The sequence below is a fragment of the Hemicordylus capensis genome, chromosome 3, assembly GCF_027244095.1.
Source record: "Hemicordylus capensis ecotype Gifberg chromosome 3, rHemCap1.1.pri, whole genome shotgun sequence".
In the NCBI taxonomy this organism is placed as follows: Eukaryota; Metazoa; Chordata; class Lepidosauria; order Squamata; family Cordylidae; genus Hemicordylus; species Hemicordylus capensis.
The window spans coordinates 223518612-223540933 of record NC_069659.1 but is presented as its reverse complement, the minus strand read 5'-3'; the positions used below and the strand labels follow the sequence as shown (position 1 = coordinate 223540933).

At 40.6% G+C, this 22322-nt stretch overlaps 1 protein-coding gene across 13 annotated transcripts in view; it reads left to right on the top strand.

Moving 5' to 3' along the window:
- CCSER2 (coiled-coil serine rich protein 2) overlaps nucleotides 1-22322 on the top strand; it is a 178563-nt gene that overhangs the window by 142466 nt on the left and 13775 nt on the right. For 8 of the 13 annotated variants that reach the window (XM_053306801.1, XM_053306802.1, XM_053306796.1 and 5 more), the window contains exon 9: nucleotides 1485-1583. In XM_053306801.1, coding sequence (XP_053162776.1) covers nucleotides 1485-1583 — 99 coding nt within the window. Of the gene's footprint in view, nucleotides 1-1484; nucleotides 1584-1708; nucleotides 1763-3037; nucleotides 3583-8656; nucleotides 8742-14985; nucleotides 15026-22322 lie in introns of those variants that run through there. The other 5 variants (XM_053306805.1, XM_053306804.1, XM_053306807.1 and 2 more) reach the window with 4 other exon arrangements.

Here is a 22322-nt window from a genome sequence, read left to right as displayed (position 1 = left end):
TTTTCCCAGAGTGCACTTATGCACTCCCAAACAGTGGTCCCTCTAATTTGTTTCATCTCTGTGTGGAATAAATGTTCTGGGCCGTAGTCTCAAGGCAGTGTGTGTGCATGAGCATTCAGAATGGGGCCTTCCTGATTCAACCTGAGCAGGATCTAAAATGAACTGAATGGACATGCAAAAACTTGTGAGCGCACACATGTGCGCATGCCTTAAGAGGGAACAGTGCTCCCAAAGCCCACTGTTGCAAAGGAAGTGCATTGTTGCCCTCAGTGATATGCTTCCAATGTGACAGAGGACTTTGAGAGTGCAGGGGAACTCTCAGGGAAAGATATCTGCTGACACTGTTGCACAACAATCTACCCACAAGGGAATTGATGGAGCTGTATAGGCTCACATTGCATACATATATAAAAAACTTCATATGTCCGCAAGAGAATATCGGTTCGTATTGGAATTACTTGGAAATGCTTCCTGAATAGCTTTAAAAGTGTGGAGAAATCTGTAAAAAGGTCTGTAAAAGCAAGTGGAGATCACTCTGCGAGACAAGATACCAGGGATTTGCACAAAAGCAGCTTTGTCGGTTTGATTCAAATGTGAACCAGATTTGAACCCACCCGGCTCAGTTTTGGTTCTGATCGAACTGGACCTGGTCTGGTTTGAACTGGTTTGGAGCTCTACTGGTAAAAGGGAATCTGGTGAGGATTCACCTTTACCAGTTAAAGGTCGGAGGGGGGGCTTCCCTAAGGGTAGAGTGGATGGGAGGGGTGTCATTTAGTGTGTATAAGACTCATTGGTGGCACCCCCGGGGGGGGTGGCAGCATCTCTTCCCACCTCTGCTGGTCTCCCCTAGAGTAGCTGGGGCCCGCGATGGTCTGGTTTGCTCCTCTGCACACAAGTGGAGACGATTTTGGTGGCCTTCGTGCATGTGCAGAGGCCATTTGTGTGATCACGCAAATGGCCTCTGCGTATGCATGGAGGCCATTAAAATGGTCTCCTCCCAGGCGCAGAGGCCCAAACGAGACCACCGGTGGACCTGGCTACTCAGGGGGAGGCTGGTGGGAGTTGGGGGAGCCACTGCCCCCTGCAGCCTCCGCCACCAATACAGCTTGTAAGTATTTACTCCCCTCCCGCCTGCTCTACCTTTAGGGAAGTCCCCGTCCCTTTACTGGTAAAGAGGAATCCTCACCAGACTCCCCTTTACCAGTAGAATTCCAAACTGGTTCGGTTAGAACTCTGACTGGCCAAGGCCAGTTCGGTTTACCCCAGGCTGGCTCAACATTGAGCCTTGCTCAAGCCAAGCCATCTCACACACCCCTACAATGCACTATAAACAAGCTGTACTGCTGCTCATATATAGTTTACATTTGAATAACACAGTTTTTTGTACAAGTTCCCGGACTTCATTATCTTACAACAAATATGTTTGTGTTTTAATCATTGTATCTGTCTTCACCCAGTCCTCTGCTTTTTCTGTGTGCATGAAGTCCTTTAGGTGTAACTGCAACAGGGACAGCAAAAAATCTGAAGTGGCAGTGTGCACATATGCCGATAAATACACACAGACCTCCTGGAGGAAAAATGCTGTGAGTAGTTCGACATTTCTTTCCTGTATGTAGGATGGCTGCTTGATCAGATTAATTCGTTCTGTTCATTTTGCCACATAGGTCTTTCCAAACAATTATTTTTAATTATTTTTATGATTTTAAAGAGAGAATTTCACCATATTGCTACACTATGGAATGGTGAAGAAATCTGGTCTCAAGTAAGTGGTTGACATATTCACTAAATTAGTCAGTGGAAGTTCCACTGAAATTAATAGGACAGGTTAGTAATAATTTAGCCTATTGGATTCCAGTCAGAACTCCTAATTGACCTTTTGAGTACCATCAAAAAACCCAAATAATTGGATTACTGTATGGTTCATGTTGGTCTGGTTAATATCAGACATTTGCCAGCCTTCAGGCATGCAAAAATCCAAATAGGGTTTTTAGTGATTTTTTCCCTCCACATTCATTTTTGGAAAAGAACAGTTGTATTCATTTTGTAATGAATTCATTTTGTAATGAATTCAGTCCTTGGGGACTGAATGTATTGGCCAACATCCAGACAAGCAATGCAACACATTAATGGAAGAAAATTCTGTATGTGTAGCAGGGCAATCCACCCACTTCTTCTGGAGTACCAAATATATGTCCTTGAAGGTTGTGGGACCCTTGGGTGTATTTTCAGGAGGCACAAAGGACTGCATTGGGAAGGAGGGTCAGTAAAAACCACCCCTCCCCTGTTGCATGTGCAAAATCTCCCTTCTGTGAATACGTGGTTAGTCTGGAAGTTGGCCACTGGATGTTGGCTACTGTTCTCAGATGCCATGAGAACCATTTGTCAATGTACTTCCCCCTCACAATATTACTGTGCTCATTTTTAAAAAAACCTGCCAACTTCTTGTCCTGGTTTTACTCCTGGTTCCAGTTTGGAATTGAAATATTGGGGGCGGGGGGTGAGAGTGAGAGAAAACATCTGAAACAGTTCTCTAAATAGAACGCACATTATCAGACCCCAGAATAACAAACTGGAAGACTAGCAAATGTTCAGGAAATTATTTTCCGTAGGATCAAGCCTGAGGTGGGGAAAGATGAGTTTCACCCTTACCTATTCCCTTGAGGAAATTTGAAGTGTGTCTTTTTAACAATACATGTCAATGGTCTCGCACAGAAGGAGAAAAAAGATTTTTCCTTTTTGTATCTTATTCAGCATCTGCTGTTGATGGCTGAGCATCTTCTCTAGGGTGAGCAGGATTTTTAATGCAGAATGTAGCAAGTCCTCTCTCTGTGTAGAACAGTTGGTAGCCATTTTGGCAGTTGTGCTCCATGGACTACTGATTTTTAAGGGAATTGCCTAGTTGTGCAGCATGTAGTCAATAGGAAGCCAATCTGCAGAATGAGTGCTATAAGTAGCAGGAAGTAGAGGGGCGCTTGTGTTTGGACTGGCTGTGGCATAGCGAAGCCTGTACCCTTTCTATGTACTTTCTCTCCTCTAGCCTACTGAATTCTGGAGCAGAACCACACCAAAGCAATGTTTGTCCCAGCATAGCACTGTTGTATTATGGAACAGTACAGTATGAACTGGGATTTTGGGAAACTTCCAAGGAATATTGAATTGCATCTTGACCATGGGAAAGCTGCTAGTCTCCTCCCAAGAGCCTTTAGTAGACACTGCATGGATCTGGTTTATCTGTCCCTATGTGGACTGATAACTTGCTTGCTTGATTTGATGCAGAGGATTCTATTCCCAAAGCTTTTTAAAAGATTCAGTATGTCTTTGGGGTAAATGAGTTTTCAGGCACGTCAAGAATAAATATATATGTACACATGCACACACAAATACAGAATTGAGATCTTGGCTTTCCAATAGACTATTGGGTGGGGGTGGAGTATTACACAATTACTACTTATAGTCTCGGCTTCTAGTTTGTATTAATGTATTTGCTGGAAAATGGATGACAAAGTAATGTTACTATAAATCACTCTTGGAAAATTTATGAAATGATTAAAGCAAGAGTATAAACCTAGATTATCTTTCACAGTCCTTCATATTTGACTTTAATTTCCTTCTGAATATTGTTTTGAAGGAAATCTAAATGGCCTAAAGTAACTTAATAATACATTCTTCAGTACTCTGTAGTTTCCTTCCCGTTTGTTCACTGAAACAGTGACACAGAGTACAAATATGTTCATATAGGCCTTATATAGTTGACCTTTTGAGATGCTCCCCCGCCACCAGTCTATGAGAAATAAGAAATAGTTGGTATCTATTTTCTTCTTTCCTAGTGGTTCAGGCAAGGAAAAATTTCCCATTTCAGATGTCACACAGAACCAGGATTGGATCCTGAGTTTATGTGGTATACTCCAGTCTCATGCCTTGCTCGCTATTTTTGTGTGTAAAGGGAGGAAGAATTCTGCTTTGAGTCCTGGCTTAGAATAAGCCAGAATCTGTTGTGACATCTGAATCGTGCAAACTTGAGTTAACCTTCCAGAATTTCCAAATAAAACAGGATGTGAAGCTGGGATACAATCCATTTTGGTTTACAATAGAACATTTATCAGCAAAACTGTTGAGTTATCAATCATCAAAGGAAGAATAGAATGCAAATATTTATAGCAGTAGAAATCATAGCACTTAGCAATAGCACTTACATTTATATACCGCTCTATAGCTGGAGCTCTCTAAGCGGTTTACAATGATTTAGCATATTGCCCCCAACATTCTGGGTACTCATTTTACCGACCTCGGAAGGATGGAAGGCTGAGTCAACCTTGAGCCCCTGGTCAGGATCGAACTTGTAACCTTCTGGTTACAGGGCGGCAGTTTTACCACTGCGCCACCAGGGGCTATATTATATCATGTTATAATGCCCCTTAATATATTGGTTTGATATATATTGGCTTGACACTGCTGACTTGAAACCCATTAGCACATCCATAGAACAAAGTAATAGTGGATCATGTTTTCTTGAGGAATTTATAAGCAACAAGGAGGGGCATGAGTTTTACATAGGTTGACAGATTTTATCACAAAATAAGTACGTAAACAGTGCGTGTTCAGGCTTTTAATTGAATAAAAAAGAAAGTTTAGATTAAGTTGGAACTCAAGTGTTTGAACCCCCTGCAGTGAGAGAGAGAGGATTCTAAGTTACGATTCTAGGATTTCCCAAATACTGCAGAGATTCTGCTGGTGCCACCTACAGGGCAGATGTGGTAATTCTGGGTCCCCTGCCACATCTGAAGCCCATCCTCCCTCTGTGCTATGCAGCTTCTTCTAGCTTTATCTGATGTGGTTTTTCCAGTTTCCTCTTCCTACTAATTGGGAGAGTGGTGGAAAACATCCAACTCCTTAAATCGGTATTGCTGCTTCATAGGTAGTAGAAGGCAACATATTTGGAACCCCCACCCCTGTGTTTAACTTCCCGTTAACATCCTTTCCTTAAGCAACAATGTTATAGCTGCTTCCGAGAAAATTATTACAGACCTCCTAAACCTGATTGGTGTTGGAAAATGCTAACTTCTTGTCATTAAAATATATTTTACAAAAAAGTAACACAATCCCTTTTTTCTGTCTCCAGACAGTTAAACTGTTGTTCAGTGTTTTCAAATGCAAAATCCGGAAACGTCTCCAGCTTATAGCTTTAACAGGTTACAGCACCTTACTAGGGTATTATAAATCTTAAAAAGTATATCCAAGCTAATCTGTATATAGAAAGCTAATCTTTAAAATTTTGAAAATAATCATGCTTTACAACCATTTCCATTCAATAGAATTTGTTCTTAGGAACTTGAAAGGAACCTTGGAAATTCAAAGCTGAGTAATTATTGTGCATGATGTAGTTTTAAACTTTCTAAAGAGCCATGGTTAATATTCCTCATGCAAGTGGAAATAAACAATATTTTATCTATTATATTCAATTCTTATACTGCCTTTCATATCGCATCTCAAGGCGGTTGAGAATAGGATCTTTGAGCACTTTTGCCCTAAGAAAATGGGAGGAGGGGAAAAAATCAAACTGCCACAGAGCTCTCTGCCCAAGCTGTTACCAGGGAGCCATCTTGACTCCTCCCAGTTTTATCATAGAAGGTAGGTGAGATCACAAATTTAGCCCAATGTTCTCTGCAGCAACATGCATAAAATATCCATGAAGTAGTTTTTTTGCCTGATGCATTAGGACTGTGTTGTGTTTTAATGATAGTTGTATACTGTCTTAAGTGCTTCTTAACAGAATGGTGGTGCATGCATATTAAAAATAATGATGGAAGGGCAGGCAGCTATATAATGCCAGCATTCAAGCCCTTCATTACTGTAATTTGGAAGAGAGCCATTCAGTGTTGAAAAAGATCCTGACAGTGCGAGTACTTATGCTCCTGTTGATACTCAAGTTCCGTCAAAGGAGAAAGTGACAACACTTGAATACATCAGTGAAAGTATACTTGCTGTAAACATGCTGCATTATGGTTTTTTGTAACTATGAATAGGCCATATCTTGACTCCTCAGATAAATCAATAGTTGGCAAAATTCAGCACTAATAGTGTCATATGGTGCTGCACAAATGTGCTTAGGTACTCAGTATTTGTAATAGCAGTTACCTAGTTATTATCTTTAAAACGGGTCCTACCATAGTCAGTCCGGGTTGGCTTCTCCTAGTTCTTCTTCCATTAGACAGTTTCCTAGTTCAGCATTCCAGCCTTCTCCTAGGGTTCCTGATTTACAGCCAAACAACTATAGGCTTACTATACTCTTTAAAATGTGACACTGTATATATAGAGAGAGTGGGGGGCGGGGAGTTTGTGTAAACACTTTCTCCCTGATCACCTGCAGGTGATTCTTACCATGTAGGCACCAAGTAAGTAGATGTTTACAAGCCTGTGCTGCATCATCTATTCTGCAGGTCATTGCATTGTTCATGTTGGAAGTATTATCTCTTTCTGACAACATTGCTGCTTGTGTTGCAAACGTTTATCATCTCTGAGGCTTACAATAATGGATATGATATGAACATTCGGGTCACAAAGCTATTTGGAGACCTTTTCTCCATCTGACTAACCAGAAGTCCATCAGTTATGATTGTTTTGTTAACATCTTGAAAACTTTCCTAAAGAAAAATGTCAGTTTGAACAAAATGTCTTACACTCTCTCTTTTTATGATCCTAAAATTTGGAACTAGCTGAACAGATTTTATTTAAATATAGAATCCCCCCCCCGCCCATATGTCTAAAATGCTTTGCACTCCATTTAGAAAAATCTATATTATAATCCTATTTGGCTGAGTCATGCACACTGAGCTGAGAGCCCTATTACGCTCAGTGGGACATACTTCTGAGTAAATACTCAAGCATACATTTTATCTTAAAATGTTTTAATGTGTATGAATTGGATTTGTCACACTGAATACTTAATATGAACTCTAAAGAAAACAAATACCTAGCTCTCCAGTGGCCTGTGGTTGCTGAAAGTTGTATCTGATAATCAAAAATGCATTTTCAAAAACCTGAATTTCTCAAGATTCAAGGTTGCTGTTTGTGCCTGCATGCACGCACGCACACTGGTTGTGGAAAAGGTTCTGAAGACATGTTTTCATTTCAGCAACAATTTCCTGTGTTGTCATGTACATATGCAAGCCAGACATCCCTTTTCCTAAGACAAGGTGGAAAGTGATTGTTACCCAAAGGCTGCATGAATGGCCTCCACATAGCAGCTGTTTTATCCAGTGGTTATACTAGGAAGGAATTGCTATGTAGATCGTCTCTATTGCCTGAAGGGCATTTCCATACTGCTATCAGATGTGAGTCCTCAGAGAACAATGTTGTCAGCAGCCCTGTTTATGTGTTCAGATTGAATGGGTAGATGGGGTGGAGAAAATGGAAATATTTCAGCCAGCCCTACTCTCATTCTGTGTCATGCCCTTCCAGCCATTCCCTCCCACTCTCCCCAGGTTCAGCACTTGTCTGTAAGGTCAAGCCTTGAAACTGGGGGAAGTTAATCCCCATATCTTTTTGCACTGGCCCTAATTAGCATTATTAAAAGTTACTAGAGTCCATACAATTCCTCAACCTATTCTTTCAATATCTAACTTTGGGTTGACTTTAATAAAAGCAGCAGGACTTTTGACTCCCCTTTCATGTTGAGGCAACTATATTTGAAAGTAACTGAAATGTGCCATTTTATCAAAACTTCTGTGTCACTGATATGCGCATAAGTCGCCTTTTAAAAATCAAACCACAGTGTTTAGCTACTGTAAAAGAAATCTTGAGATCTCTGGTCCTCATGTAAGACAATACTTTAGTTTCTTCAGCATCACTCGGCACAGCTTTGGTTAAGCAGATTAGTAATTTACTTGGCAAAAAACCACAGGAATTCTTGGCAAGTGATGGTCAAGACACCGAAAGGTGAAATCATTCTGTGCTATGCTGGATCACTTTTTGGGCTGCTTTTCTTGTCATTTTCTTTAACAAAGAAATCTTCTCACTTAAAGGCTTTTGACAACAGTTAATACATGTGGGATGGAGGGACTGCATAGTTACTATGAATTCAGAGGCCACATGAAGCACTTCAGGGGGCTTAATGGGACCCTCCATCATCCCAAACTAAATTCAGTGATCCAGTAATACATCTTCCCAAGGTGCAGACAGTGGTGAGCCCTACCAAGATACTCTTGAAAAAACCCTTTCCTTGTTTTCTCTGGAAATTTTGGCTAACTATTCTTTTACTTTACAGTGAAGTACAATTTGTCAAACAGCCTGTTTACTTTCACAAGATATCCTGAAGCATATTGAAAATGTGTATGAAAAAGCATGCTTGACTCAGTGCTGTATTCGGTAAATACATTTCAAACACCTAAAGCCAGTTTTTTCCCTTGAAATATTTTCCACTTTTAATGAGACTGATTTGCATAATATGATCTAGGAAAATAGGGATTCTCTCCAGAATTAAAGAGCTGCATTTGAATGAATCTGCTTGTCCTTTGAATAATTTGAGATGGCTATGATTCAAAGTTCTTTTGTGTTTGCAAAAGAGGAACAATGTGGCTTTTTGGTGTGTTTCCACCTACTCCCCGTTCTCTTTTTTTATTATTCTTTCCCCCCCATCTCTCTCTCTTTCTCTGCACAGGGTGGGTATTCTGCTCCTTCCTTCTCTCCCTGGCAGGGCTCCTTCCAGGGCGTCCCTCGGACTGTTCCATCGCAACGCAGACAGAGTGAGTCTGTACTTCTCACTCATATCCCTCACTGTGCTCCAGTAGCAGTTTTCCCTTTGCACGCACTGTCCATTGTGTAGCATACCTTTCTTCCAAGCAAAACCATAAGGCACATGCTGGTCTATGGCCTAACCTCAGCACCTCCTTCACCTTCTTGATAACTGCAACTTTTTGCTTTCTCAAAAGTGGTTTCATAATAACCTTAAAATCAAGCCGGAAGCCTTGTTTCTAGTCTGTCCTGCAATATGCATCCTGCCTGCATTTTTTTCTCCCTTGGCTTTTTGAAGTGCTTGTCATGTCCATTCATGTTGTTGGCATGTGTGCTCATCCAAATATATTTGTTTGTTTGTGGTGGTGAATTTGTGCAAGTCATACTTTGATAACAGATCTGACACACATTTCTGCTGTGTGTTAGGAAAACCAAAGAGAGCTCTCCAACAATGTGTTTTGAAAGTAGATCTATTGGAGATACATGTAATAATGTAAGGAAGAAGTGGCTTTTCCAACTGATGCATGATTTACTAATATTATTAACTAGCAATTGCTTGAACTAAAATAGGGCATTTTGCATAATCTTTGATAGACAATAGAAAAGACAAATTTGCTGATTTGTACTGTATTTTATAGAGAGTAGAAAACTGGTAAGTCTTTGAATATTGTAAACCATAACTTAAGGTGTTACATTTCAGGGGAAATATAAAATGAACACATTATTTGTGCAAACATCTTAATTTGCTAGTGATACATCATTGAGCTTTTAAAATATTCATGCTTTAGAAAGCTGAATTAGAAAGCAAGGATGTACTCCAAACAACTTTTTGAAAAATACAGCTTGTTGAGCTGTGACACATACACTTTCAGTGGTTTAAGAAATTATCTTCAGTAGTGTTAAATTACACTATATTTTAATTCAGTATGGAGCAATATTTAAAACTGAAACAACAAACTAGTGTAGTATCAGTGACCAGCACAGAGTATTTCCTCTTTCTCTATCCCACTGCTCAAATTCTCCATAGTTCACTATAAAAGAAGCTGTTAGAAGGAGAGAGAAAAGCTGATCTGGATGTCTCTGTTTTTGGTGTTTGAGTGTATCAACAAAATAATTAAATAGTTACCTAGGTCATTTCTCAGTCGTTGAGTTTGTGTTTGGCTCCCAAAGACTGAATACGATAGATCAATACTCTGGAGAAGGAAGAGCACCCTCATAACTTTAATTTATACTCAAACTTAATAGCCTGTTCCAGTGTGCTGTGTATAGTGTAGTAGTTTATTTGGAGCACTGACACAAAGCGATCCACTTACCTTTGCTTGGTAGCTTGAACTCTGCCATGCATCCTGTGCCACAGACCAGAGCTCTAGCTGTTGGGCTGAGGGAAAGCCAGGCAGAGGGGTTGCGTGGAGAAGGATGGGGAGTCATCAGCCCTGGTATCTCCAGCTAGAGAAAACAGACTGGCAGCTCCTACCACCAGTGCAGCCTTGAACATGTAGCAAAAGAATTTCCCTTTGCTTTTAGAAGAATGCAAAATGAAACAGGCCAATTTAGGATGGTTTGGTAGCTGTTGAAAGGTAAGCTTGTGCTGTAGCAGCTACAGGAGGTGATACAATTGACCTGTTAACTGTAGTAAATTGCCTTTAGGTTTTACCAAAAAAAAGTGAATTGAATTCATTTCTGCATCTGCTAGCCACTTTCCTTTAGGATGTTAATTGAAACCACCTTTTGTGCGCGCACACACACACCCAAATCTAATTTGTAATAAAGCCCCAATTGCCAGAAAGTACATGTCCCCTTAGCTACTTAGGCTTAACAAGTGTTACTATTGGAGTAACCTTTATTAATTGAATAATAAAATATAAGTAAGGCTGCCCACTAAATTATCTATATTTACTTGGATATGCTAATAGACCAACAACTTTTAGTTGAGTTGATTCATTTTTAGCACTCTAGAATTAACAGACCATGTTGTATCTTTCTTTGAGGTTGCACATGGCAGTATTACATAAGGTGTGAACCATCTGTTTACATTTTTCCATAATTGGTTATCTACCTGTTGTAATCTGCAGAAATCTGGAAAAGTGTATAGGCCTTCTTCCTCTCCACTTGCTTGGTTTCTCTTGGATAGTATTTTATGAATCCCAACTGAGGGCTGTGCAAGGATTCAGAGAGCTAGTGTAGTGTAGTGTAGTGGTTAGAGCTGGCCTTGCTCAACTTAGGCCGCCCAGTTGTTTTTGAACTACAACTCCCATAATCCTCAGTCACAGTGGCCAATAGCCAGGGATTATGAAAATTGCAGACCAACATCTGCAGGAGGCCTGGTTGAGAAGCCCTGAGTTACTGTGTTTGACTAGGACTGGGGAGACTGAATTCAAATCCCCATTTAGCCATGAAACTCACTGGGTGACTATGGGCCAGTCATGTCTCTCTCATCCTAACCTGCCTCACAGAGTTGTTGTGAGGATGAACATAACCATGTACACTGCTCTGGGCTCCTTGGAGGAAGAGCAGGATATAAATGTAAAAAAAATAACAATAGTGCTTTAATTCAAACTTCCTCTAAGGGACCATCTGTATTCTAAATTGTATACCAGTTGACACTGGTTTATATTAATTTAGTTTAATGATAATGGATTCCCATAGAGCATCCTGAGAATTGATGAGAGCACTGATAATCTTGTCTTTAAAAAAAAAACAACAACCCACAGTTCTGCACTTGCTTTGATTGCTTGTTTGTGACTACTTAAACAGAGCTGAAACTATTTTAGATTTATAGCAGACACTTGTTACTGTACCATAACCGCTAACATACAAATGTGTCGGAATTTTTAAAAAAAGTAAAATAAAAAGTAAATCCTCTTAGTCATGGAGTGCTGCTTTACCAATTCCAAATGAGGGCTTCCATTCTCTAAGCCAATGCTGAAAATTGAAATACAATATTTATTCTTTTTCTTTTGGAGTGCTTTGGCACCAGAAATAGTGCAGAGAAGTATGCAGTATTTGCTTAGGAGGTTGGTAAGGACAGGAATTACTCTCTGAAACATTCTTTGTTACTTTCTTTTCTTTTTTTGCCTTAATTTTCTAAGTGTGAGGAATAACTCAATGTGGCTAGGAAGAAAAGAGAAAACCCAGAACTAATGTGAATATAAAGATGTTCATCCAGCACAGGGGTGTACATGGACCACGTGCGGCAGTTTGGTCCAAATTTGGACTGAACTGCTGCCCCACAAACTAGTTCATCAAACCGACCAGCTGTTCTGGTCGAACAGACAAACCAGCTTGAAGCAGTTCTCGATCGAACCACCCGATTTGACCGCGAACCAGTCCTTGCACACTCCTATCCATCACCACCTTTTGTGCTAACTAGACACATTGTATCTTATTACAGTGCTTAAAGAGAGAAGTACAAACTTATTTATTATTTGTTTAAAATATTTATACCCTGCCCCTCAAGTGGATTACTGCTCATGGTGGCTGACAAAACTAGTAAAACAGAACAATGTGAAATGAATAGGAATCAAATCTAAAAGTAGCCAGTTAAAATCCACCAGATATGAGCTGCAGATACAACATTTTAAAAACACCTCTAAAAGGATGGGTTCAACTGCTTTTTAAAACCCTGAACATTTAGGATTGCTTCTATGCTGTGGAGCTGAAAATTATGAACTCTCTTATTTGAAAATGGACTATCAAGATGAATAAACCTGTAACAAATTATTTTCATAGCTTGCTCATACTGAACTATATGCATAGTATCTGCTAATGTAAATTCAGTTTCATCATAGAGAATGTTCTGTATGGGTAAAAACATTGGCTAACATCTAAAGCAAGGAACTGCACTTGAAACAAGCACTGTAACACTAGTACAAGAGGAGGACTTGATTGCACTAACAACTGTGGTTCCACAAGAGCACTATTGTGCTATAGCACTCCTACGCATAAGTTCCGGTTGGAATAAATGAAGTGCCATGCAGTTTCAAGCATATTTATGTAAGCACAGCACTGCCATGAAATGTGAATGCCAGTCATAGTTTTGCACTAGTGTAAAGTTTGTTACTCTGGATGTCAGACAGTGATCTTATTATTAATTACATTTACATTCCTTTACATTCTGTTTGGACAAGACCACTGATTGCGGGGGGTGGGCGGATTTAAACTATTTATGACTTTTCCTTGTTGACTAGATGGTGAGATTTATTTTTATAACCATAAAAAGTTTTAATTACAAGGTTTTGGTTGGCACAGAGGTCCCATTATAGAGTGGGTGACTTATTGTCTACTTTCTTCACTTGATTCCATCAGCTCACAGAATTCTGGGTTAGAGGGATTTGGCATCTGTTCCAGGTGGCTCTTGTTCTTGCAGTATGCATTCCATAAATTTGACAGTTCATTAATGTTCAGTGGTGCAAACATTGATCCCAAGAGTGCTAAATGCTAGTAAATCAGCAAGAAGCTAATAATAATAATAATAATAATTATTATTATTATTATTATTATTATTATTATTATTATTAGTGGTTTATTTATTTGTTAGCCACCCCATAACAAATTATCCTCTAGTGAGATCATCCTTGCCCCAAGATCATTTTTACATAACTTTACAACTGGGCTAATCTTTTTCAATTTGGCTTGAATTGGTATTCAGGGACTACCTGTGTAAATAGGTGTGTCATGCTCTCTCAGGTTGTCATCAGCTTTTCATACAACTTTTGACAGGTGAGCTTTGACCAACCATTTACACAACAACCCCTAGTCCGGTCAAGCTGTATTCGGTGGGTGGGGGATCCAGAATAATCTTCCCATTACAGTCCTTATTTGGATCCTCACCCATGTGGTAACTGTTGTGTTTTAATCATTATAACTCAGTTGTCTAGAGGCATATTTTTATGGTCATTGACAGGGCTGTCTTTAGAGAGCCCTGGAGGGGTGAGGGCCCCGGGGCAAATCAGCCAGTGCAGGGGCCCCTTTCAGTTAATTCTAATGGGGGTTAAAAGAGCAGGGCCTGGGGTGGTTGCCCTGCTTGCCATGCCCTAAGGACAGCCCTGGTCGTTGACATCTAAATGTTCAATAAGTATGGACTCTTCAATGTCTTTGAAATAAATGGTATGATGATCAAGGGATGGATCTTGGACATCTTTAGTCAGGGTGATAGAAGCAAGTGGAGGAAACTCTATACCATTACAGGGCAAAATCATTTAATGCAAATACTATTAGAAGCTGGACAGAGTAATTATGGCTGTCATGCATGTAGGGGTAATGGAGTGGGTGGAATGTCCCTGGGCTGTGGGGCTTGGCGGGGATCACCAAGGCATCCCCTGCTCCATTTCCCTCTCCCCACTACCCATACACTGCTAAGGCACTAGTGCATGCTGGCCACCTCCAACAACCCTCATATTATCACAGGGAGTGTGGCTGTCATGGGAAAGAAATGTGTGGTGTCACCTCACTCTCTAGACAGTGGAGAAAGCACTCTGTCAACTGGAGAGGGCGAGGAGCCACCATGCATTCATTCCCTGCACTGTCCACACCCCCTTCATCAGCATGATGATGTAGGAGGAAGGGTTTTGGCCAGCACACTTGGTGGCCTTGGTATCTTGTTCCTGGGCTGTTGGGAACCTTGATATGCCCCTAGTGGTAGTAATAGATTATTGGCAAAGGAGATAGCTTGGCTTGCTTAACTTTTTCCCCAAGCCAAAAGGATTTGAATGTGTAGTGTATCGCACAATGCCTTTGAATATATGTGGTGGTAAAATGTAGACAAATATTCCTGGTCAAAATTGTGAAAAAGTTAATAGTAAATCAAAAAGCTGTGGGCAGTGACAGGGAAGGTGAATCTTCAAATGATCTACAAATGCTTAGGTTAGGACTGCACAACTTTGGTCCTCCTGCAGATGTTGGAATACAACTCCCATAATCTCTGGCTGTTGGCCTCTGTGGCTAGGGATTATGGAAGTTGTCGTCAAAAACACCTGGAGGGCCAAAGTTGTTCAGCCCTTGGTTCCTGTTGAAGGTGCCTAGTGGTTTCGGTATACTCAAAAAGTTAACATAAACTTCCTTCAGACTTCAGGGATATCCATGCAAGAGTTGCTTTATTATAATGAAATAGAAGCCATGGATTGGTACATATACACCAACATGTAAATGAGAGGTTACTCTTTGGTCATGGCAATTGCTCATTGTTGCGTCTTGGTCCTCTGACATCATTGTCCTTGTCTTTTTCTTGTCTCTGCTTTCCATTTTGCTATTGGCAAGGAGTTGAGGAATTAGTCCATTACTTCTATGATAAAGCGTGGTACAGTACAACTTCAGATTTCTTCCCATCTCCTCCTTCCACTTCTTCACTATTGTGCTCTCTCCTGCATGGTGCATGCATGTCCAAGTTCTGCATGCAGTTGTCTTGTTTTCCCCATACTTCACAACATTAAAGGGAGAAGGCTGCTTTGTTTGTATTTAAACATCAAGGTCAATGTTTAATTTTATCATTATTATTAGCAAGATAATCACATTTTCATGCCTGTGTTCTTCCACATTTTATTGAATGACATCAAGCTGTATGCACAACATAAAAAGTGATTTTTAGTTTATTATGTCTGTGTTAAGTGGTGATTCTTTTCATTAATTTTCTGCTGTTGAGCATCCTGCAACAATTCATGTAGAACCTACCTTCACAGGATGCTGCTGTATTGTGGCAGGGTATGTTGGATACTTTGTAACTAGCATACTTAGGGAAATCTTATGATAGATAGTTTCTAGAAGTTCCTTCTGCTTCAAAAAGATCTGTTAACATCCTATGTGGAAAGGGGACCCCAAAAACAAAATTTGTATCTTGTGATCAGTGGCTTCCTTGGTTACATGACATCAGAAATGTGCAGCAAAATAAATGTTAGTGCTATTCTAAGTGCTCAGTGTTCCATGTAAGTTTTCATTTATCCTTGCAGTCAGGTAGGCCAACACTGTCCCCATACTACAGGTATGGGACGAGGGCTGAGACTTGGGTAGTGGCTTGCCTAATGAATACCTACTGAATTCATGGCAGAAAAGTGACAGCTTGTCTCTCAGATCATTGATGATAATCACATTGCAATTGTCTTGCATATACTACACTAATGGAATGGTCCTTAATCTAACAAGCAATTATCATAGGCAATTTGGATTAGGATTGTGCTAGATGTTTGCCCACAAGCATTTTCAGGGCATAAGTAGAGCTTCCTTGGACAGGGAGGTAATTTTTGTGGCTATTTTTGTTTGCAACCATGGCTTCCCCTCTGCTCTGCAGGGGATGTGCCATCTTTATTTTCCTATCTGAGGAGAGCATGAACTACATCTGCTTCTAGTGCAAGCTAGTAGCTCTGTTGGAAACAAGGTGGAGGGGCTTGAGGCACAGCTTTCTACCCTGAATCCTTTCAAGGAACATGAGTTCTTGGACAGGACAGGGGACGCTCTCGAGGGATAGACCACGAGGAGGAGGTTTACATGGAGAATAAAGTAATCCTATCAGAAGAGATGATGGAAATCCATGACATACAGGAGCAAGAGATTCAGGAGACACTCAGTGCCACTGGTTCTGAGCAACTGATAGGAGATTCTGTCTGTGGAGGATGACTTGCTGCCATCTGTGCAAAGATTATCATCCCAGGCGGCACAAAAGAGAGACAAAGACACTCAGTTGCCCCATTGCTGATAGGAGGCAAACTGCTGCCCTGATGAGCAGATGTGGGGAAGTGGTGGTAGGTGATTCACTACTGGGGGTGGTGGAGGAAACACGTGGACTCAACATAGTTGAGGGAGAGATGCTGTCTCCCTCGTGCCCACATTCAGAATGTGTTAGAGATGTTACCACAACTCATCAAGCCCACTGATCACTTCTGCTGATCCACATGGCAGTTGATGCCACTGGAAGAAATCTGAAATGGCTCTGTGAGGCACTGGGTCAGAAAGCGAAGGAGTTGGGTATAGACATTAATTTTCATCGATCCTTCTCATGGAAGGTCAAGATGTGGTAAGAGAACTTGGTATCCTGCAAGTAAACAGCTGACTATGAAGATGGTATCATCAGGAAAGGTTTGGATTCTTGGACCATGGCCTATGCTACCTAAGTGAAGGACTTCCAGAACTAGATGGAGTGCACCTCTCAAGGATTATGAAGAACATGTTTGGCAGAAGTCTTGCAAAACTTAGGAGGGCTATAAACTGAAGCAAATGGGGAAGGGAGATATCTAGTACTGTACCAAGTACACAAAGAAAACATGGCAAAGGTGGAAGCAAAATAAGGGAGGGGTATTTAAGAACTGCAGCGGGAAATGACTTGACTAGCAAGCCAGAGGTTGCTGGTTCGAATCCCCGCTGGTATGTTTCCCAGTCTATGGGAAACACCTATATCAGGCAGCAGTGATATAGGAAGATGCTGAAAGGCATCGTCTCATACTGTGTGAGAGATGGCAATAGTAAACTCCTCCAGTATTTACCAAAGACAACCACTGGGCTCTGTGGTCACCAGGCGTCGACACTGACTCAATGGCACACTTTACCTTTACAACAAGGAAACCAGAAGATGATGATACCCACAGTCTACCATGTCTGTGCACTAATTCAGAGAGTATGGAAAACAGGAGGAACTTTAATCGTAACACAGAAAGTCAAATCTTATAGGTATCACTGAAACTGGATGAGAGATTCATGATTGCAATATAATAGTTCAAAAGGATTAGACTCGGCCAAAAGGGAGGGGGAGTTGCATTCTGTATAAAAAATGTACACACCTGTACAGAAATCCATGCATCTGAGTATGAAAGGCCCATTTGAAAGAGGGTAAAAAGAGAGAGAGAAAATAAGATATCATTGTGGGAGTTTAGTATAGACTGCCTGGCTAAACAGAAGACATGGGCGATGCTTTCCTTACACACAACTTTTTGAAAAGGGAGGCATTGGTAGTAATGGTGAACTTCAGCTATCCTTGCATCTGCTGGAAGTCTGCTAAGAGTGAGAGGTACAATAAATTCTCAATCTCCTTTGTTGACAACTTCATCTTTCAGAAGGTGGAAGGAGGAGCAAGGGGGTCAGCTATCCTGGGCTTAGTCCTTACCAACTGGGAAGTGAAAGTGAGAGGAACCCTATGGGAAAGGGATCAAGTCATTTTGGAATTCCTGAAGTTCTCCTTCCCATTGACACCACAAAGTCAGAAGTGTAGCCTGGATTTCAGGAAAGTTGTCTTTAATGAGCTCAGAGAGACACTACATAGGATTCCGTGGTTAGAAATCCTAAAGGCAAATAGTTGAAGAGATGGGAGATTTTAAAAGGGAGTTACTGAAGGTGTATTCTCTAAGAAGGGGGAAATGGAGACTCCAAGAAACCTGTGTAGATGCACAGAGAATCCCCTGAACAGCTAAGAAGCAAAAACATTGGAAATGGAAGGAGGGGCATATAACCATAGTTCAGAAGACTAGCCCATACCTCTAGGGTTGGTGTCAGGAATGCTGAGGCTTGTGAGGGATGCCAAAACAAAAGGCAAATATGTAGATATGTCCAAAACAAGAGGAAAGTCAAGGAAGCTGTAGGGCTATTGCTTGGAGAAGATGGTGAAATGGTAACAAGTGACAGAGAGCTCCTTAATGCCTATTTTGCATCTGTCTTCTCCCACAATGCAAATGTCACCCACCCAGGTAACAGATGCACAAATGAAGAGAGCAGAGAAATGAACCTCAAAAGAAGTAAAGATATTTACTTAACACCTAACTATCTTAAGCTAATTTAAGTTTCCAGATCCAGACAAATGATGTCAGAGTTCCGGAAGAATTTGCAGATGTGATCTCAGAACCATTGTAATACTGGAAAAGAATGAAGATGAGCAAATATCCCCATCTTAAAAAAAAAAGAAAAGAAAGAGGAAATTAGAAATACAGACCTGTCATCTTGATGTCTGTACCTCGCAAAATCCTAGAAGCAGTCTCTGTGAGCAGTTAGGAAGATAATGTGATTCCAGCATCAGAGCTAGCATGGGTGTAACAAGTCCTGTCAGGCTACTCTCATATCCTTTTTTGCTAGTTACTAGTTTAATAGATCATAGGAATGCTGTGGACATAGTGTATTTTGATTTTAGCAAAGTTTTTGACAGTGTCCCATGATATCCTTGTTGACAAGCTGGTAAATGTGGGGCTGCTGCTGCTAGGTGGATTCACACATGGTAGAGCAACCATATCCAACAAGTACTCGTTAATAGTCTCATGTCATCCTAGAGGGAGATATCAAATGAAGATCTACAGGATTCTATTCTGACCCCTGTGCTGTAAAATGTGTTTATCGGTGATTTGGAGGGAACAGAGGGGATGCTCATCATTTTTGCAGATGGCACACAGTTGAGGAGAACACCTTAAACAGAGGATTCAGTCGAATAAGGTTGAATACTGCGCCAAAACCAACACTAAGTTTAACAGCGACAAATGTAAAGCCCTGCTTTTGGGTAAGAAAAATCAAATTCATAAGAACCAGATGGAGGTGGGGTGGGGGGAATCTGGCTTGGCAGCAGTGCATGTGAAAAAGACCTAGTATCTTAGTAGACAACAAGCTGAACATGAGCCTGCAATGTGATTCAGCTGCTAAAAAAGCAAATGCAATCTTAAGCTGCATTAACAGAAACATAGTGCAGATTGTGAGAAGTAATTGTTCTACTCTATTCTGCGCTGGTCAGACCTCACTTGGCATTTTGTGTCCCATATTTTAAGAAGGGCATTGATAAACTGGAATAAGTTCAGTAGAGAGGAATAAAGATGGTGAGGGATATGGAAACGAAGCACTATGAGGAATGATTGAAGGAACCGGATATGTTTACCCTGGAGAAGACTGGGCGGGAATATGATGGCCATTTTCTATCATCTCAAGGGCTGTCACATAAAAGAAGTAGTAAGATGCATTTTCTGCTCCTGAGGGCAGGACTAGAACCACTGGGTTGAAACTACAAGCAAACAGATCTAGGCTAGATTAGGAAGGCACTACTAACTGTAGGAGCTGTTGGACAGTGGAACAGTGTCCCTTGTGCAGTGGTGGGTTCTCCTACGTGTTCAGAGGCTTGACAGTCATCTGTGATGTAGCAATTTTCTGCACTAAGCAGGGAGGTAGACTAGCAGACGTTCAAGTCCCTTCCAGTGCTAAAGTTCTATTCTAAGGTTTTTGATTTGCTCTCCAGAGCCCCATACATCTAGAGATCTAATTGGAGGAATGTTATGTTTAATTCAATAGCTTGTAGTTAAAAGATCACTATTACCTTTTCCAAATTAACGCATCCAGTTTGATAGCAAAACTGACATGGCATAACTTACCTTGTAACCAGATATGTTATTGAATTGAATTGTGATAGTGCATTAAATACGGCTGAAAATTGCCTATGTAAATTAGTTAAAAGAAGCGCTGCATCATCAGCACAAATACTAATCTTGAATTCCTGTTTGCCCAGTGTTGTACTTCAGATGTTGTTTCTAATAGTAATAGCTAAAGAATTGATCATCAGAGCAAAAAAGAGAGATAAGCGGCATCCTTGTCTACTGTTCCTTGGAAATTAAAAAAAAAATTAGCTTGGGGATAGCCAGCATAGTGTAATGGTTAGAGTGTTGGCTAGGACCAGAAAGACCTGAGTTAGAATCCCCATTCAACCATGAAATTCACTGGGTGACTCTGAGCCAGTCATGTCTCTCTCAGCCTAACCTACCTCACAGGGTTGTGAGGATAAAAATAAACATGTACACTGCTCTGAGCTCCTCGGAGGAAGAGCAGGATATAAATGTAATACATAAATAAAATTAAACTTGTCCAATGAAGTAAGTTTCCATTTATATGAAAAAGCCGCCTATACTGTGTTCAGATATGTCTTTCCACAGTCAAAAGCTTTCTGGGCATTCACAGAGATTACAGCACCTTCATATATAGTGATTTAAATTTCTTAATAATACTAACAGATGCTTAATATTGGATGACATTCTTCTGCCAGGAATAAAACCTGTTTGATCAATCAATATAAGAGGAGATAGTCTTGGTAAATCTTTTAGCCAGAATAGTCTTTGAAATCCTGATCCATTTAGTGATATGAATTTGGATTGTTCATATCTCTGCCAGTTTTAGGAATCTCAGTTAAATTAGTTTATTTTCAACATTCTGACATGCTATTAATTTTCATGCAGTCTTTAATAGAAAACTGTTCTAGCAAAACATGTACAATAATTGTCAGGAAGGCTGTCCAGGTATAGTAGTTCATCTGAAGTAATTGACGACTGTAAAAGTTGAAGAGCTATGTCAGAAAATTTAAAACTGTAAATTGTAAACTGCCATGAGATTTTACATAGGGCAGTATATAAATTTGACTTTTTAAATAAAAATATTAAGACAACTTTTTTGAAATGGTTAATTATGATTTTTCCAAAGTTCTTATAAAATAGCCAAAATTGTGTTATGATTTTTCTCTACATCATTAACTTCTTTACCATTATATCTTCTTTACACATTTTTTTTCTTTTTGGTCAGATGCTAACAATTTGACTTAAAAAATTTCTGATTTATTTCCAAATGTAAGTTTTTGTTATACATTATCAATATAAGTTGGTAAGATGAAAGCTTCCACCATTATTTCTTAATCCTTTTTTTACTTTCCCAGTGTAGTGTTGTGGTTAGGGTGTTGGACTAGGACCAGGGCGACCCGAGTTCAAATCCCCTTTCAGCCATGATGCTTGCTGGGTGACTGGGCTAGTCACTGATCTCTCACCCTAACCTACCCCAAAGGGTGGTTGTGAGGAGAAACATAACTGTGTGCACCATTCTGGGCTCCTTGGAGGAGGAGCAGAATATAAATGTTAATGTACATAAAAATAATACATCTCCATATCTTGAGTCATTTAATGTAGTTTCCCCCTTTCCAATATTTTACTAACCGAATATTCTTTGTTTAAGGGTTTTTTTTCTTTATCTCAACTGGTTTTTAAACTCTTCCCTAATTACTGCTTTATCAGCATCCTCCTAATCTCAAAGAAAAATACGGAGAGCCCAGGGTGGGCTGCAGGGCAGGAAGGTTCCCCAAAGATGACCACTCCTCCTCTGCTGGGTGTGCTCCCTGCACAGCTAGGCAGCAGGGAGGGTGTGGGGCTGAGATGTGTCATCCCAGCCCCCGGGAATACCATAGTGCATCATGGGGATCCCCTCCCCTGGCTCCCTTCAGTCTGGCAGCCAATCAGGAAAACGAGAGCGCTCGCTCTCCTAATCTCCTTTTGAAGGGAGGCTTCTTAGGCAGGTTTGCCACCATGGGGCCGCTGGGATTGGCCCGATCCCAGGTTCACAAGGACATCCAAAACTGGGCTGGGCTGCCTTAGCCTGGTTTTGCACACACGTGTGACTAGCTTCTGAGGCATGACCGGCACAGATCGATGAAGGGTTGACTTCAGTCACGGCTTTTGGGGTGATGGCAAGAGAAAACAATGGTGGTTTTACCAGACTTTGGGCAAGCTGACCTGTTTTTATGACAAGCCAGATATATTGTATGTTCTTGCCAACAGTCAAAATTGTCATTTGGAAACAGGGTTAGAAAAGCTTTTCAGCAGTCTCAAATACTTTCA